Source organism: Oncorhynchus gorbuscha, linkage group LG20 (assembly GCF_021184085.1).
Source record: "Oncorhynchus gorbuscha isolate QuinsamMale2020 ecotype Even-year linkage group LG20, OgorEven_v1.0, whole genome shotgun sequence".
NCBI classification, from domain to species: Eukaryota; Metazoa; Chordata; class Actinopteri; order Salmoniformes; family Salmonidae; genus Oncorhynchus; species Oncorhynchus gorbuscha.
The window spans coordinates 23160871-23179466 of NC_060192.1; the positions used below are offsets into that span (position 1 = coordinate 23160871).

An 18596-nucleotide genomic window follows, 5' to 3' on the forward strand; every position below is an offset into this window, starting at 1 on the left:
TAGAGACAGGGATGAGGTTTTCTAATTGGGAAGAGTTTTACTGGTGTCTGTACATTTGAGACTATGAGAAATAAACAACAGACTGAGAAATAACTTCCAACTGGCCTCCAGGTCCACACTTTAACTGTTGAATCAGGCTCAGCCTCCACCAAGCCCAATCTATCTTGTCAACAAAGGCAAATATTGTCTCACAGGAGGAGTGTGGTGTCCATAAGTGACCCAGGATTAGTAGCCCACTCCTCCTATCCCCCCTACTGTCACTGATTATATCCTGAAGCTCATTACAGCCAAATCAGTTAATCATGGTGATCGTCTCTTACAGGTCAATGACCCGCTGTACGCACCACGCTTGTTTGCAAATGTCTCATACAGTATTTACATTATTGTTATTGGCTTGAACTGGATTCAGTGCAAAACCTCCCAACAGTGGAACATGATAATAGTACACCACACTATTTGCACTTGTTTCAAACAGGGTGTGAATATTACATATTTTATTTTCAAATAAGATACTGAAGCTTATGTGTTGCTTGAGGGAGTGAGGGAGAGATGTGGTAGCATGGTTGCAGCGGTTTGACATAATTAACATGTAAGTTCTCTGAGAAGATTGTCCTCTGGGAGTTTATACTGTATGTCTAACAAATCTTCAACACATTTCTGTTCATCGTCTAAGGGGAAAGGAGCAAAGAAATAAACAAGTTGGAGGGGGGAAATAGAACTCAAACATGTATTTCCTTTAGACAGCTCTGATTATGGTCTGACTGCAGACAATGGGAGGGAGACTGCCACCCTTCAACCTTGTGTGCTAACAGGAAAAAACACATTCTACTGAATAGTGTTTCCATGACATCATAACCAGCAACAGAGTGACATGAAGATTTTAGTTAAAAAGATCACTTTAAAAAAAATTACAAATCACACACATAAAAGCATTATACAGCATGTATTCACATCTTTGTCAAATAAAGACAAGTTAATTCATGCCTTCTCCAATTCTAATTCAATAAAAACACACACTAAAATATAATCTGTCAGAGCAGTCACCTATTAGTTAGCCCTTCTCCCCCTCAACAACATTTGTCAGCTGCCATCTGTCCGTCTGGAACCCCCACTCGACGTGCCCTTGTCTCCCCTTCCAACCCTTTAATCAAACTGCAACACCTTTCTTTGACTGGCTGACTGGGGCAGATAAGACAAAGACAGTCTGGACGATGGGGTCTCACCTCTTTCCAATTAGCAAGTGCTTACAAAATAAAAACGGACAGCATGGTACACAGGCATGAATAATACATTCCACCAGTGTTAAAAGCCAGAGCCTTGGGACCCCCATCCAAGAGCTTGCCTTAAGTCCACACAGGACACCAGCAGAACAATATGAGCTACTTTGTCCTTTTGAAATACATTCAACTCTGTCCAAAATGTCTGGGTTCTGGTTTGCATCACCCTGGTATGGAGCTTGGTCCCCTGTATCAAGCAGTTCAAGGGATTTGTACAAACTTCTCAATCACTGAAAGTGGGCTTGGAGGATGTTAGGGAGGATGTTAGTGAGTCTATCAGTTTCCCCACTCACTCAGTCTGCAGTCCACATGTATGGGGCAGGCAGATGATGACAACCCCAGGAACTGACTGGATAGGTAATTATGTCATGCACCTCTGAAGTCCTAGATGTACCTGCAGTGTTCAGGTGGAGGCAGGACAGGGCAGCTGGGGAACCATTCCCTCTGGCTGGCGTCCCTCTCCTGTGCCCTGACTACAGCACAAACATTACATCTTAGTGGCCAGCGATTGGGCCTCTGTCTTCTGGGAGGACAGGGAGCTGTTTGGGCTGGCGTGAATGGCCTTCTTCAGGTTGAGCAGACAAAGGCACTGGGAGCGGAATCGCAGGTCGAAGAAGGCGTACAGGAAGGGATTGAGACAGCTGTTGACGTAGGCCAGGCAGGTAGCGTAAGGGTGGGCCAGCAGGAGGAAGCTGAGGAAAGCACAGGTGTTTGGAGCCAGGTTCAGGTAGGAGAGGGCATCAGCGCTCTTCAGCATGTGGAAGGGCATCCAGCAGGCAGCAAACACAAGAACCAGGGTGGTGATGATTTTCAGTAGACGCCGTTTCCTCTGGTCCTCCTTACGCAGACTGTTGAAGTGGCGTGTCACGGTGCAGCCGATGAAGCAGTAGCACACCATCATGGCCAGGAAGGGCAGGAGGAAGCCCAGAGCAGAGGAGGAGATGCTGAGCCCTGCAATCCACATGAACTCCTGCTGCTTCAATAAATTTGATTGATTGATTGTTTGATTGTCCCCACCCAACACCAGGCTGAAGTCCATGCCACAGGAGATGCGGTCGCTGTTCTCGTCGTACTTGGTGGTGCGAAAGATGAGGGTGGGGGCGGCCAGCAGGCCGGAGAGGAGCCAGATAGCCGTCAGGGAGGACTGCAAGTGAACACGGGTACACAGCTGGGTGCTGGACAGAGAGTGCACGATGGCTAGGTAGCGGTCAAAGCTCATGGCGGTGAGGCAGAAGACGCTGGCGTACATGTTGAGCAGCACCACGTAACTGCTGATCTTGCAGAGGGCCACACCGAAGGGCCAGTGGTAGCCTAGTGCAGTGTACACTGCCCACAGTGGCAGAGTCAGCACGAAGGTCAGGTCAGCCATGGCCAGGTTGCCTATGTAGATGTCTGCTGTCCGGCGCTTGGCCCGAGACCTCCACACAGTGAAGATGACCACGCCGTTGCCAGAGAGACCCAGGATGAAGATGAGCATGTAGAGGACTGGGATGACCGAGTAGGATGGCTCCCACTCAGAGTAGTCACACATGGTGCTGTTCTCCTGCTCTTCATAGTCATAGTCATAGTAGTCAGGGCTCTTGGTGGTTGTCCACGGCTCCATTCTTTCGTCTCAGAGTATCCTTTCCTTTTTTTCTTTCAAAGTTTCTATTATTTGATCAGTTTAAATAATTGTATCTAATATATTAATAAAATGTATAAAGCAATTAGAAACGTAGTCCAAATATGTGTGCAAGAAGTTCAGAAAAAGCACATGAGTTTCAAAATAGTTCCTGCTCAGTCGAGGGCAATTTCAGGTCTGGTGTCACAGGCAGGCTGCCTTTTTAAACCTAGTCAGTTCTGCACACACCCCTCTGTCCCCTCCTACCAGGCCGATCCCAGCACTCCCAACCCCCCTTTCCCATACGCTCTCGCTCTTTCACCAGCACCCATTCCCCCCCGTGACTCCCTCCACATGCCCTTGTGAAGATAACTCTCCAATAGTCGGTAAGCAGGGCTCAATTAAAAGCGAAAACCGTAATGAAATTACAAATAGGGCATGAAAAGATACACTATTGCAACTCTTATGAAGCACACTTTTACAATCTTCGAGACTGTAGCCTATTTGTGAAAGCGCATCTTGTGGATCTGACACATTTTACAACCTTCAGAAGTCATAAGAAGTAGAATTAAATTGATTTTAACACCATTCGTTTTATTGCCTGTCTTAGCAAGCCAGGGCAAGCCACTAGTCTAACATTTGACAATTACAATAATAAAGTGACGGCATTTGAGGGGAAACCACTGCTAATTTGGCAATTGTACACCCAAATTTGAATATACACTACCGGTCAAAAGTTTTACACAGTTTTACACCTACTTATTTAAGAGTTTTTCTTTATAATAGTGAAGACCACAGAATGATGAAATAACATATATGGAATCATGTAGTAACCAAAAAAGTGTTAAACAAACAACAAATCAAAATAAATGTTATAATTGAGATTCTTCAAATAGCCACCCTTTGCCTTGATGCCAGCTTTGCACACTCTTGCCATTCTCAACCAGCTTCACCTGGAATGCCTTTCCAACAGTTCCCACAAATGCTGAGCACTTATTGGCTGCTTTTCCTTCACTCTGCGGTCCGGCTCATCCCAAACCATCTCAATTTGTTTGAGGTGGGGGGGATTGTGGAGGCCAGGTCATCTGATGCAGCACTCCATCAATCTCCTTCTTGGTAAAATAGCCCTTACACAGCCTGGAGGTGTGTTTGGTCATAGTCCTGTTGAAAAGCAAATGACAGTCCAGCTAAGCACAAACCAGATGGATGGCGTATCGCTGCAGAATTCTGTGGTAGACATGCTGGTTAAGTGTGCCTTGAATTCTAAATAAATCACAGTGTCACCATCAAAGCACCCCCACACCATAACACCTCCTCCTCCATACTTTACGGTGGGAAATGCACATGCAGAGATCATCCGTTCACCCACACGGCGGTTGGAACCAATAATCTCTAATTTGGACTCCAGACCAAAGGACAAATTTCCTCCGGTCTAATGTCTATTGCTCGTGTTTCTTGGCCCAAGCAAGTCTCTTCTTATTATTGGGGTCATTTACTAGTGGTTTATTTGTAGCAATTCAACCATGAAGGCCTGATTCACACAGTCTCCTCTGAATAGTTGATGTTGAGATGTGTCTGTTACTTGAACTCTGTGAAGCATTTATTTGGGCTGCAATTTCTGAGGCTGGTAACTCTAATGAACTTATCCTTTCCAGCAGAGGTAACTCTGGGTCTTCCATACCTGTGGCGGTCCTCATGAGAGCCAGTTTCATCATAGTGCTTAATGGTTTTTGCAACTGCACTTGAAGAAACTTGAAAAGTTCTTGAAATGCTCTCTATTGACTGACCTTCATGTAATAAAGTAATGATGGACTGTCGTTTCTCTTTGCTTATTTGAGCTGTTCTTACCATAATATGGACTTGGTCTTTTACCAAATAGGGCTATCTTCTGTATACCACCCCTACCTCGTCACTACACAACTGAATGCATGAAATGCATTAAGAAGTGAAGAAATTCAACAAATAAATTGTTAATTGAAATGCATTCCAGGTGACTACCTCATGAAGCTGTTTGAGAGAATGCCAAGAGTGTGCAAAGCTGTCATCTAGGCAATGGGTGGCTATTTGAAGAATCTCAAATAAACAAATATTTTTGAATACTTTTTAGAATACTTTTTTGGTTACTACATGATTCCATATGTGTTATTTCATAGTTTTGATATCTTCACTATTATTCTACAATGTAGAAAATAGTCACAAAAAAAAAAATGAAAAACCTTGAATGAGTAGGTGTTCTAAAACCTTTGACTGGTAGTGTACATTTCCATGTCAATGATCACACAATAGCGGAGGTGCATAAAGTTGGTGGCCCCCATGCACTTACCGCAAATTCCTTGTTTTGCTGGTTCGCTGTATTGTACATTGCTCTCCGTTAGTCTTTTTTTCCTAAGGTCATTAGCAGATTATACATGATCCCAATTTTAGTTTCCAGACGCCGCCGGCATTTAGAAAAACTGAAAAAGTAGATTATGCGGATTTATTGGCACATTGAACATATCGCTCACGGTAGTTTTAAAACTCTTTGTGGATAGTGCTAAAACAATGACGTCAAATCGGAGTTTTGCCACCTTTATGCACATTCGCCATTGCAACGGTCTGCTTGTTCAAACATGAAATATGTTATTACTGCAGTGCTATATGAGTATAACACAGTATTTGACATAATAAATGTTAATAAATGATCAATTATCCTGGTCTAGCAAATAGACATTGATGCAGAAAAATATTATATTATAAATATTTGTCACGACTTCTGCCGAGGTTGGCTCTCCTGCCCGTTCGGGCTGTGCTCGGCGGTCGTCGTCACCGTCCTATTAGCCACTACCGATCCCTTTTCGGTTATCTGTTGGTTTTGTCTGATTGTTTTCACCTGTGTGTTAGTTAATTAGTGTCTGTATATAATGTAGGTTGTCCCGCCCTTGTTTTGTGCAGGATTGTTTGTTTTTGACATTTCGTTTCAGCTGTCGGTGTTTTTTGTGTTTTATTTCTCCGGTTTCTCTGTTTATTCCTGTTTTGGATATTTTTCACCCTGTTTGTATTTTTGGGTTGTCCGTGTTTATTGTTGTTCACCGGAGAATAAACCTTTATTCATTATTTGCTCTCTGCGCCTGATTCCACCCACCTTGACTAGTCGTGACAATATTATATTCTCTTTTGAATGGGAATTTGTTGTTCTGCATGAAATAAGACTGAAAAGGGTATTTGCCTATGTTGTACATGTACTGTATTATGTACAGTAAATGTTTAGCTTACTGTTTTCTTATCTGACCTTTAGATGTCTTTGCGTGGGGTCTACCCTATCAGCGTGGGGTCTGCCCTATGTTAGTCTTAAAGAACAATAAAATATTATTTATTGTAATTTACCTAAAAACAACCCCAAGAAGCAGCATACTTTTTGGATATAGGCAGCCAGGAAGACTTGGTCTGCGTGGGCTCATCAGTTCAGACATATTCCCACATCCAGGACAATGCTATTGTTGGCCATCACTACCTGATATCAAATTACACCACATGACCAAAAGCATGTAGACACTGCTCGTCGAACATCTCACTCCAAAATCATGGGCATTAATATGGAGTTGGTCCCCCCCCCCTCTTTGCTGCTATAACATCCTCTACTCTTCTGGGAAGGCTTTCCACTAGATATTGGAACATTGCTGCGGGGACTTGCTTCCATTCAGCCACAAGAGCAATAGTGAGGTCGGGCACTGATGTTGGGCGATTAGACCTGCCTCGCAGTCGGCGTTCCAATTCATCCTAAATCTGTTCGATGGGGTTGAGGTCAGAGCTCTGTGCAAGCCAGTCAAGTTCTTCCACACCGATCTCAACAAATCATTTCTGTATGGACCTCGCTTTGTGCACGGGGGCATTGTCATGTTGAAACAGGAAAGGCCCTTCCCCAAACCGTTTCCACAAAGATGGAAGCACATGATCATCTAGAATGCATTGTACGCTGTAGCTTTAATGATATTTCTTCCCTGGAACTAAGGGGCCGAGCCCAAAACATGAAAAACAGCCCCAGACCATTATTCCTCCGCCACCAAACGTTACAGTTGGCACTATGCATTGGGGCAGGTAGCGTTCTCCTGGCATCCGCCAAACCCAGATCTGTCTGTTGGACTGCCAGATGAGGCGTGATTCATCACTCCAGAGAATGCCAATGGTGGCGACCTTTACACCACTCCAGCTGACGCTTGGCATTGCACATGGGGATCTTAGGCTTGTGTGCGGCTGCTCGGCCATGGAAACCCATTTCATGAAGCTCCCGACGAACAGTTCTTGTGCTGATATTGCTTCCAGAGGCAGTTTGGAACTCGGTAGTGAGTGTTAAAACCGAGGACAGACAATGCGGTACATACTTCAGCACTCATCAGTCCCGTTCTGTGAGCTTGTGTGGCCTACCACTTCGCGGCTGAGCCATTGTTGCTCCTCGACGTTTCCACTTAACAGCACTTACAGTTAACCGAGGCAACTCTAGCAGAGCAGAAATTTGGCGAACTGACTTCATGGAAAGGTGCTACGTTGAAAGTCACAGCTCTTCAATAAGGCCATTCTACTGCCAATGTGTGTCTATGGAGATTGCATGGCTGTGTGCTCAATTTTGTACAACTGTCAGCAATGGGTGTGGCTGAAATAGCCCAATCCACAAATTTAAAAGGGTGTTCACATACTCGTGTTGACTGATCTGGTGCTTTGGGGACAGTCAGACATACTCATTATCCTGTGGGTCAGTGTGATACTGTGAGGTTGAGACCTGGCCTTATAATTTTAAATACAAGTGCTCAATAGTTTGTCTAATATCCACTCAGAAATATGATTTTGTCCAAATGGTTTAGTTAGTGAGAATCATCAGTTGACTGATGTAAAGGGAATCTGATCTAGTCGCTGTATATCCACGTTGGAGGAGCCCAGGTGGGAAGGCTCATTCTCTACCCTCTGTTTCTCAGTAGTGTGGCAGCAGTGGCGCCACAGACCTGACCCTCTCAGACGCAACTATTACTCAACAATCTGCTCAGCTGGTTCCCTCCTCCTCCATCCCCCTATTCCTATCTCACCCACAGCTCTCTCTCGCCCTCCATCCCCCGACCCCTCTACACTCATCTCTCTCTTCCTCTGATGACGAGCCAGAACCAGGATATGTGAAAGTATCTGGTTCTTGTCAGTACTAGTCTTCAAGCGTCACTTACCCTACATTGACCAGTTATTTTTGTTACTTATTTTAGTGGTTTGTGTGGTGAGTAACCTGGTCGAATTGTCTTTCTCTCTTTGCTCTGTCTCCTAACCCACCCTCTCTCCTTGGAGCTGCCTCCTGAGCTCTCTTGCAGCTCAGAGCAGGAAAGGAGCAGAGTGAGTTGAATCAAAGCAAGCTTCCCCTGTTCTAAAGGGGCTCTATTTATATGTGAGGTTGTAATTTATGCAGCATTGTAGGGACGTTGGGAGGATATGCTGGTCAGGGCCGTGAAATCTAAAGTTAAATAAAAGATTACACCTAATCCCATTCACACCCACCCACCATTCAGCACCATAGACTTTATCAACCCTCTAACGAGCAGATAGGCTAATTTGACCGAGATCGGATATAAGAAACAGATGGCCAATGCTGATGATTAACATGAACGACACCTTCCAATCTTCCTATGTCCATTGCAATGTTGCCTGATGTGTCGACCCACGTTGCCCTGAGAGATTCACTGATATCCAAAGGAATTCTAACTTTTCATTTTGTCAGTCAGTGTGATCTTAGTTCTGTTTTTCCAACATTCCATTGGTGTTTTCTCTCTAAATTGCCCACCTGTTTTTTAATAGATTGTTTTTGCTACTGTGTGCTGTTTATTTTGCTCTCATCCTCTCCTGTGTGGCCTTGTGTAGTAAATCATGCACAGGCAAGACACCATGAAGCTTCCTATACATGTGTTCTGCTGTTGACCACGTGACATCTCATGTCATCTCCTGTTCTCACCCAAGGTCTTCAATCTATAATCCGTTGGTTTACATAGCAAGTTTTAAAAACGTTGCTGTATTGAAAAAGAGAGGGATAAGAATGGAGACCACACACAACCAAACAAACGCATGCATACACTCACACACAAATTCAAGAATGTACAAACGTACACACACGCTACACATACAGACAGAGGGTCTACATATGTCTGCATGGCAGCTGAGCGCTCCTTTGATGTGTGTTTATGAGCCAGGGGGTTCTGTTGTGTTTTTTTCACCAAATGTGTAGGAGGTGATACGGCAGGGTGTGTGTGTGTTGTGTTTTGGTGTGTGTGTGTGTGTGTGTGTGTGTGTGTGTGTGTGTGTGTGTGTGTGTGTGTGTGTGTGTAGCTGTCAGAGACCACATTCATTTGCCCCCTGTAACTTACTGTGACAGCTGGCTCTGCGGGGATTGATTTGTGAGCTGACCAACACTGAGCCAGTCAGTCACTACTACAGCCAGTGACATACATATCTGTTTTATAACTTTATATTTAGTGTACAAACACATAACAAACACTGAGGAGAATAATATTGAAGTCACACTAGTGAAGTACCATCAATGTCAAAATAAGACCGATATTGTGTACAGTCTCCAAAACGAACACCCCTTCCCGGTTGGAGTGCGCACATTTGGGCACCTTTATGGTTCATCCCCCTGTCCTCTCCACCTCCCTTCAACCAGGGGGATGAGATGGTTTAAACCAACCTGTTAGGCACTGGGGCCACTGCTGGGGAGAGGAAGACTACATGACGGAGAGTGTGACCGTCTGTTTGGACATGTAAACAATCATAATGCATGCGATTGTTTGGACATGTATCTTCTTCTGTGAGACCTCAGACTGTCTGATACCCTTGGCTGGTGCCGAATGTTCATGTGACAAAATGTCATAACACTTAGATGTGGTCTACCACACAACACACACCCATATGACTTGCTGCTCAAAAGCTAGATGAGAAATAGGCCAGGCAGTGTCATGTCATGTCATGTCAGGTCATATCATGTCTCATGTCTGCAAGGAACATGGGCTAGAAACACTTGGACAAACCAGCCAGGACCTGTGTCTTGTTTCACTTGTTAGGAAAGAACCCACAAGATAGTCAAAGAGAGGGGATCCAATGAAATGTGAATAACTGACCTCATAACAGGCCTCTCTATTGAGTTCACCTCCAGGCTGCTTCGGAGGGTTTAAACATTTTAATGAATGTGAAAACTAGTTAAAATTAAATGTGCATAATTTTCTTAACTGCTTCCTGCAGACAGAGAGATATACAGAAAGCTATGTTCTGTCCTAGATTTGGTCTTGTCCCACAGTGACCCAAGCGCTGAGAATACTGAATGAGCTTTTTGAGGCTCATCTCATTTTTCTCTCTCTGCTTCCTCTATATATAAAAACTTATGAAATCATTGTACTGCACCATGAGGATTTCCATTTCAGCCTTCCTCAAGCAAGACTTTTTTGCGTGCCTAACACACTTTAACGAGTAGCCGTGCATTTAAGCCCCGCAACATCCCAAACACACACGTGTGGCTGGACGATCACACGCACCCAGACCTCCGGTCTTCATCGTCCTGATGACGGAGCACCGGTGATTAGAAATCTGCATGATTGGGCCTTTCCCTCTGGCAATTAGATGAGGTGAAAGATGGGAGCTTCCAGCTGCTGAGGAGGAAGCATGCAACCAGTGCTGTGTTCACTTAAATGTCCCTTATCATCCCGCGTTAGAGGATCTGCGACTAGGGTTGCAAAATTCACGGGAACTTTCAATAAATTCACTGGTTTTCCCGAAATCACGGTTGGAGGATCCCCGGAATCAGGAGGGAATAAACAGGAAAACCAGTGAATTTATTGAAAGTTACTGGAATTTTGCAACCCTACCTGGGACAAACAGAGGAAATAACGGGCCCAGAGCATGTCCCCTTACTACAAGATTTCCTCCCTAGCTTTTTATGGCATTCCATGTGCATAAGCGACATGTCAGTGAAAAGGGAAGTCCACTCTGAGTGGGTGCATAGTTTCTTTGTCTCATACTGAAGCTTTCTTATGGCATGCTTGAGAACAGAGAGGGTATGGTGGGAGCGACAGTTTAGCCAAGAACTTTCAGCCATCCTCTGTGAAAGAAAAGCAAATATACAGTAAGTGAAAGTAAGACACAACACTTAAATAAATATAGGCATACAATATGTAGACATGGTTTATTTTGTGCATTACAATGATGTGAAACTAAACTGTACAATGTGCCAACATAACTGTAACTTTGTAAGGATATGCCATTTCTGCATTTGACAATACACCACAACCTTGTGGCATAAAGTTCACCCCTAAACGGTTTGTGCTTAGTTGTACAGACAATGTTGTATAGACAAAGCTACCCAGAGCACTTTCTATGTCAGAAAACAACATAAAAAGACCCTTATGGAGTGTATCCACTGTAACCACTCTGTTTCAGCACCCCAGGAATAAGGTTCACAAGGTGTTTTTCTGACCTCATTGCCCCCATGCCCACTTCCTGCCCTTTGGACAGACAAAACAGCGAGAGCTATCTTGAGCTTTGCTTTAAACCCTGGCTGACGCACCAGTGTCCGGTCTCTGTTTGTGGGCCACACTTCACGACGCTGGCTACCTTGTTCAGATTAATCATCTTCCTTTCACTCGGTTGTTGTCTTTATAAAGGGGGACTGTGTAATAAAAATATTTACAGCAAATGTGTGCACAACAGGGGAAATCCCCATTCATTGTTTTAATATTGAGTATAAATAAATAGCTCACTGTTCAGGGTTAGCAGTGAGAGTGCAGCAACTAGCATGTGAAGATGGGGAGCCAATGTATCTCTTAAGCAGGAGAGACTGTAGCGTTTAGACCCCAGAGGGAAGAGGAGAGAGCGATTCGGAGCTAGTTGGCTATAACAATTGGGACAGCAAAGCAGCATCCCAACCTAGCTGGCCCGCAAGTCTGTTAGTGCTGATAGACATTGCCGCAGCAGGGTCAAAGGTTCAATAGGGACTTCCTGTCTGGCACAGGATGTGGATCTGTGCTTCAGGAGATTATCTTTGTTTGGGTACGATAAGATGTTGTTTTTGGGGACTAGGTAAGGCCGTGTATAGCAATAGTCATGTAAACACTTTATTCTGCTTATCTTAATAAGCGTAAGGTCAAAATTCGAACTAAGCATACGCAGATTAAAATACCTGGTTTTCTGAGCAATCTTTCAAATGATTAGGACATGTAAACAGCTTAATTGGCATTCCAGCTGTGTATTTGATCTGCACATGTGCTGGTAGCGCAAGCCTCCCTCTTACACAAGAGTGAGTTCAGAAAAACTGAAAGTAAGTGTCTCAGAAATAGTTCTCACATACAAACTTTATATGTCCCAACTCAAATACGCATCACAAAAATAACATGGTCGCGTGTGGTGAAATATTTATTTTGATTGCCGATTTTCTGCCTTTACCCTGGGCTCTGGGAGTCACTTAAATGGCTATATTGGTTTGCTTAATTGTTTATCAGGGGCTTTGTGGAGATGTAACAATGAAGCATTGAGGCAACATACACACAGCAGACGTTAGGTTTTATTACCTGGTTGATCGCAATGAGGATGCAAAACACTGGCTGATTCCTTTGGATTGTATTTCATCTAGGAACCGGGTTTAAATCCTAAATGGCACCCTATTCCCTTATATTGTACTCCATTTGACCAGGGCCCATAGGGAATTGGGTGTCATTTGCTACGCAACCTGGGTGAAGATAAAATGTGACTCAGGGGGCATAGAGAAGAATAATCTTTCTCCGGCATCAACATTCAATAATCTACGGCAAGTTTCAGTTTAATGCCTAGCTCTATAGTTGTTGAGCTAACTCACTAAGAGAGTGAAGAGGACCTACTTTTCAGGTCAGTATTTACTGTAATTGCTTATTCGCGTTGCTTATTCCGTTACGATTGGACCCGAGGACAGTAAGACCCGTTCCGAAAAGGTCTGTGGAAAAAGCGTCCTAAACAGACCCGCGCCGGTTCGGATCCGAGAGACCCGTTCAGATCCAAGAGAGAAATAAATATCAGACTGGGCGCTGCCAGCGTCCTCTCTAAATGAGCGATATTGGCCAAATGATCCACAGTTATATGTCCTTAAACTGCCTATATCATATTTAAAAATGTATTTGTTGTGTTTCGTGTGTAGCATTTTCAAAACTTGTTAGCTTATTGTTTTGTTGTTTTTTACTTTCCTAAAACAATAATTGTCCACCTCATGGTTCAGCTGTCAGAGATTTGAGCACTAAATGCATCAGGGCATTGCATGCATAGACCTATAGGCGTCCACTGTATGATTTGAATATTTAAAATATAAATGCATTTCCTTATAGGCTACTTATCAGTTACTGCTATACAGATATAGGCAAACAGAAGGAGACTAATTCCAAAATGTTCAATCAGAATATGTTTTATAAAGACAAGTGTTATATTGTTAGATTAAAGGAGTAACTCTGGTAGGCCTAAAACATTCTTCCTCACCTCATATTCAACTGTGCGCACTGGAACCCTGGCGCGTACTATCTTCTTAGGCCTTCATAGCTAAGCCTAATAATAGCCATTCTGCACCAAACCTTCACAAAAGTTTCTGAACTTTATTGGGGTAATATCAAAAGTCAAGTCATTGTTTATAGGAAAAATATGAACAGGTTATTATATAGCTGCATTCAATTAAGTTTTGCATCTTGCCCTCTTTTGGTTTTTCATTTTCATGATTTGAGTGTGAGTAGCCCTATAGGCCTACCGGTATTTCTAAATATATTGAGGCAAACACAACATGAACATAATTTGGACAAAGAATATGGATTGGCCTCCCGAGTGTCGCAGTGGTCTAAGGCACTGCATCGTAGTGTTTGAGGCATCACTACAGACCCAGGTTTGATCCCAGGCTGTGTCACAACCTGCCGTGACCAGGAGTCCCATAGGGCGGCGCACAATTGTCCGGGTTAGGGGAGAGTTTGGCAGGGGGCTTTACTTGGCTCATCGAGCTCTAGCAACTCCTTGTGGTGGGCCGGGCGCCTGTAGGCTGACTACGGTTGTCAGTTGAATGGTGTTTCCTCCAACACATTGATGCGGCTGGCTTCCGGTGTTAAGCGGGTGGATGTTAAGAAGCGCGGATTGGCGGGTCATGTTTTGACGCATTACCCGACCTTTGCCTCTCCCAAGCCAGTTGGGGAGTTGCAGCGATGAGACAAGATCGAAAAAAGGGGGTCAGAGGCCGAGCAGTTGCCGTACCAGGCAGTGATGCAACCAGACAGGATGCTCTCTGTAGCAGCTGTAGAACCTTTTGAGGATCTCAGGTTCCATGCCAAATCTTTTTAGTTTCCTTAGGGGGAATAGGCTTTGCCGTGCCCTCTTCACGACAGTCTTGGTGTGTTTGGACCATTCTAGTTTGTTGTTGATGTGGACACCAAGGAATTTGAAGCTCTCAACCTGCTCCACTACAGCACCGTCGATGAGAATGGGGGCGTGCTCGGTCCTCCTTTTCCTGTAGTCCACAATCATCTCCTTAGTCTTGGTTACATTGAGGGAATTGTTGTTATTCTGGCACCATCCGGCCAGGTCTCTGACCTCCTCCCTATAGGCTGTCTCGTCGTTGTTGGTGATCAGGCCTACCACTGTTGTGTCGTCTGCAAGCTTAATGACGGTGTTGGCGTCGTGCCTGGCCATGCAGTTGTGGGTGAACAGGGAGACAGGAGGGGACTGAGCATGCACCCCTGGGGAGCTCCAGTGTTGAGGATCAACATGGCAGATGTGTTGCTACCTACCCTCATTACCTGGGGGCGGCCCATCAGGAAGTCCAGGATCCAGTTGCAGAGGGAGGTAGTGTTTAGTCCCAGGATCCTTAGCTTAGTGATGAGCTTTGAGGGTACTATGGTGTTGAACACTGAGCTGTAGTCATTGATTAGCGTTCTCACATAAGTGCTCCTTTTGTCCAGGTGGGAAAGGGCAGTGTGGAGTGCAGTAGAGATTGCATCATCTGTGGATCTGTTTGGGCGGTATGCAAGTTGGAGTGGGTCTAGGGTTTCTGGGATAATGGTGTTGATGTGAGCCATTACCAACCTTTCAAAGCACTTCATGGCTATGGACGTGAGTGCTACGGGTCTGTAGTCATTTAGGCAGGTTTCCTTTGTGTTCTTGGGCACAGGGACTATGGTGGTCTGCTTGAAACATGTTGGTATTACAGACTCAGAGACATGTTGAAAATTTTGCATAGCCTATGTAAAGAACTTGTTTAACAAGTCACATAATAAGTGTGCAATAATAGTGTTTAACATGATTTTTGATTGACTACCTTATTGCTGTACCCCCCCGACATACAATTATCTGTAAGGCCAGTGAATTTCAAACACAGTTTCAACCACAAAGACCAGGGAAGTTTTCCAATGCCTCACAAAGAACTGTACCTATTGGTAGATGGGTAAATATAAAACAATCAGACATTGAAGTTATTGATTTCCATTTGGATGGTTTATCAATACACCCAGTCACTACTAAGATGCAGGCCGGAGAGGAGGGAAACCATTTCACCATGAGACCAATGGTGAATTTAAAACAGTTACAGAGTTTAATGGCTGTGATAAGAAACAACTGAGGATGGATCAACAACATTGTAGATACTCCACAATACTAACCTTTTTGACAGAGTGAAAAAAATAAAGACTGTACATAATACACATATTCCAAAACATGCATCCTGTTTGCAACAAGGCACTAAAGTAATACTGCAAAAAAATGTGGCAAAGCAATTAATTTTTTGTCCTGAATACAAAGTGTTATGTTCGGGGCAAACACATTGCAACACATTATTGAGTACCACACTCAATATTTAGAAGCATAGTGGTGACTGCATCATGTTATGTGTATGCTTGCAATCTTTAAGGACTGGGGAGTTTTTCAGGATAAAATATAAACAGAATGGAACAAAGCACAGGAAAAATCCTAGAGGAAAACCTGGTTGAGTCTGCTTTCCACCAGACACTGGGAGATTAATTCATGTTTCAGCAGGACAATAAACCTAAATACAAGGCCAAATCTACAATCGAGTTGCTTACCAAGAAGACCGTGAATGTTCCTGACTTAAATATCTTTGAAAACGTATGGCAAGAGCTGAAAATGGCTGTCTAGCAATGATCAACAAAATTTAACTTTTTAAAATAAAAATGGACAAATGTGGCACAATCCAGGTGTGGAAAGCTCCTAGAAGCTTACCCCGAAAGACTCACAGCTGTAATAACTTCCAAAGGTACTTCTACAAAGTATTGATTCAGGGGTGTGAGTACTTATGTAAATTAGATATTCCATTTTCAATACATTTGCAAAAATGTCAAAAACAAGTTTTCACCTTGTCATTATCGGTTAGTGTGTAGATGGGTGAGAGAAAAAAGTAATTTAATCCATTTTGAATTCAAGGCTGTAACACAACAAAATGTGGAAAAAGTCAAGGGTTAGGAATACATTCTGAAGGCACTATAGGTTAAAAATAGGCCTAAATAAATGTGCCTACTGCTGTTATTTGTTGCGTAGGCTTAGAGTAGACACTCACCTTTGTTGGTAATTTTAGCAATATAGGTCTAGCCTTTTATTTTTTTAAAAGGTTTAAGCAATTTAGGCTTTCCATAACAAAGGGGTTGAGTACTTATTGACTGACATTTCAGCATTTCTAAAAACATAATTCCACTTTGACATTGTGGGGTATTGTGTGTAGGCCTGTGACACAACATCTCAATTGAATCCATTTTAAATTTAGGCTGTAACACAACAAAATGTGGAAAAAGTCAAGGGGTGTGAGTACTTTCAGAAAGCACTGTAACTAAATATAGCACAAAATTAAAAAGACAGTTCAAACTTCATTTAGCCAACAAAACTGTGTCAAGAAATGAATCAAAACACTTTTTGCATATGTAATGAACTGGTTTCTGAACTGTAACTGGAACTGGTTAACTTAACTGAACTGGTTTCTTAAAATGTTCCGCTCTGGTCCCAGGTCAGACCTCGGAATTTGGCCAAAAGTAGTGCACTATTTATGCACAATATATAATTTGGGATATTGGACCTTTATCTACTTCCCGCGAGTCAGATGAAACTTTGGATACCCTTTATTTATCTGCGTCCAGTATGAAGGAAGTTAGAGGTAGTTTTAAGATACAATGCTAACTAGCTTAGCACAAAAACGGGAAGTCTTCGGGTACAGCTAGTATGCTAAGCTCGGCCAAACAACCAGATCTCGCGGTTTGACCAATTTGACTTCAGATTCTGCCGTTTATCCATATTTCTCCAAATGTAATATTTCAAAGTTGCTCATAACGTCAAATTCTGAGGTGTTTTGGACACCCTGGGTTTCCCCTCTTAAGGGTTAATGTTTGGCATCGGGTTAAAAACAAGTTTAAAAAATGAGTGACTAGCACTGGGATTGAATCGACCATTGGAGCTGGAGCTCACAGTTTACACCCATCCGCCATCCTCGTTCCCGACGCCCTACCAAAACCCAAGCCTACTTGATGGTAATATTGCTCACCGATTCCCCTAATGGCGGGTTTTAAAGGCATCTCCAGACAGTCTCGGGACATGGACTAAAGTCCAATTTCGATGTGAATCTTTTTAGAATATTTTTTTTGCCCCCTTTTCTCCCCAATTTCGTAGTATCCAATTGTTGTAGTAGCTACTATCTTGTCTCATCGCTACAACTCCCGTACGGGCTCGGGAGAGACGAAGGTTGAAAGTCATGCGTCCTCCGATACACAACCCAACCAGCCGTAAAGAATTTCAGCAGCACTGAAAACAGAGGATACATCCCAAATGCCACCCTATTCCTTATATAGTGCACTACTTTTGACCAGGGCCCATAGTGCACTATGTAGTGAATAGGGTGCCATTTGGAACAGACCCACACGCACGCACACACACACACCACTGTGTTGTGATGATTTATGCATCAGTGGTTACGTTATTCCCTAAAACTGACGATATCCCTCAATGGGCTCTATTCGTTGCATTTAAAGTAGTCTTTTGCTCCCTGTGTTTAAAATGTAAATCAGTGGAATGGAAAGACAGCGGTTAATTAAAACACGGTCTTCCTCCAAAACGGCACCCTATTCCCGATTTAGTGCATTACTCTGGATCCTGGCCCATAGGGCTCTTGTTAAAAGTAATGCACTCGATGGAATATGTTGCCATTTGGGACTCAAAATAGTCTTCCTGCTGGAATAATGTCAAATTGTCTAGATGAGAACAGGAGAGAAATATAGCAACAACACGCTGAGACTAGCATCAAATAACACTTTATTTGTCACATGCTTCGTAAACAACAGGTGTGGACTAACAGTGAAAACGCTTACTTATGGGCCCTTCACAGCAATGCAAAAAGAAAGAAAATAGAGAACTAATCAGGACCAAGTTTATGTTGTCTAACAACCCAATTCAACATGGAAACAAAGACAGACAGACAGACAGACAGACAAATGTCGTTACTTATCTCTTCCTCCATATTTCTACCCCCTCCCTTCAACATGGCTGGTTTCCCCAAAATCCTGGTTGGAGGATTACAGAAATCAGGGTGGAATAAGCAGGAAATCCTGTACCAAGATTTCTGGAAAACCAGGGAATTTATTGAAAGTTCCTGGAATTTTGCAACCCAAAACATGACCATTGACCACCCAAACTCTGACCACCCAAACTCTGTTTTGAAGAATATAACCTACACATGCATCACA

The 18596-nt window shown here is 43.4% G+C and overlaps 1 protein-coding gene across 1 annotated transcript; it reads right to left on the minus strand.

Annotated features, from left to right (window-relative positions):
* Positions 1-903: 903 nt before the first annotated feature.
* LOC124007095 (apelin receptor B-like) lies at positions 904-3036 on the minus strand. Its single transcript, XM_046317390.1, has one exon. The coding sequence runs from the start codon at positions 2878-2880 to the stop codon at positions 1765-1767; it is 1116 nt and encodes a 371-aa protein (XP_046173346.1). The 5' UTR covers positions 2881-3036; the 3' UTR covers positions 904-1764.
* Between the last annotated feature and the right edge of the window lie 15560 nt (positions 3037-18596).

What these genes read in the sequence shown, in the direction of transcription:
- LOC124007095 (XM_046317390.1), bottom strand. Translation starts at nt 2,880, where the DNA reads ATGGAGCCGTGGACAACCACCAAGAGCCCTGACTACTATGACTATGAC.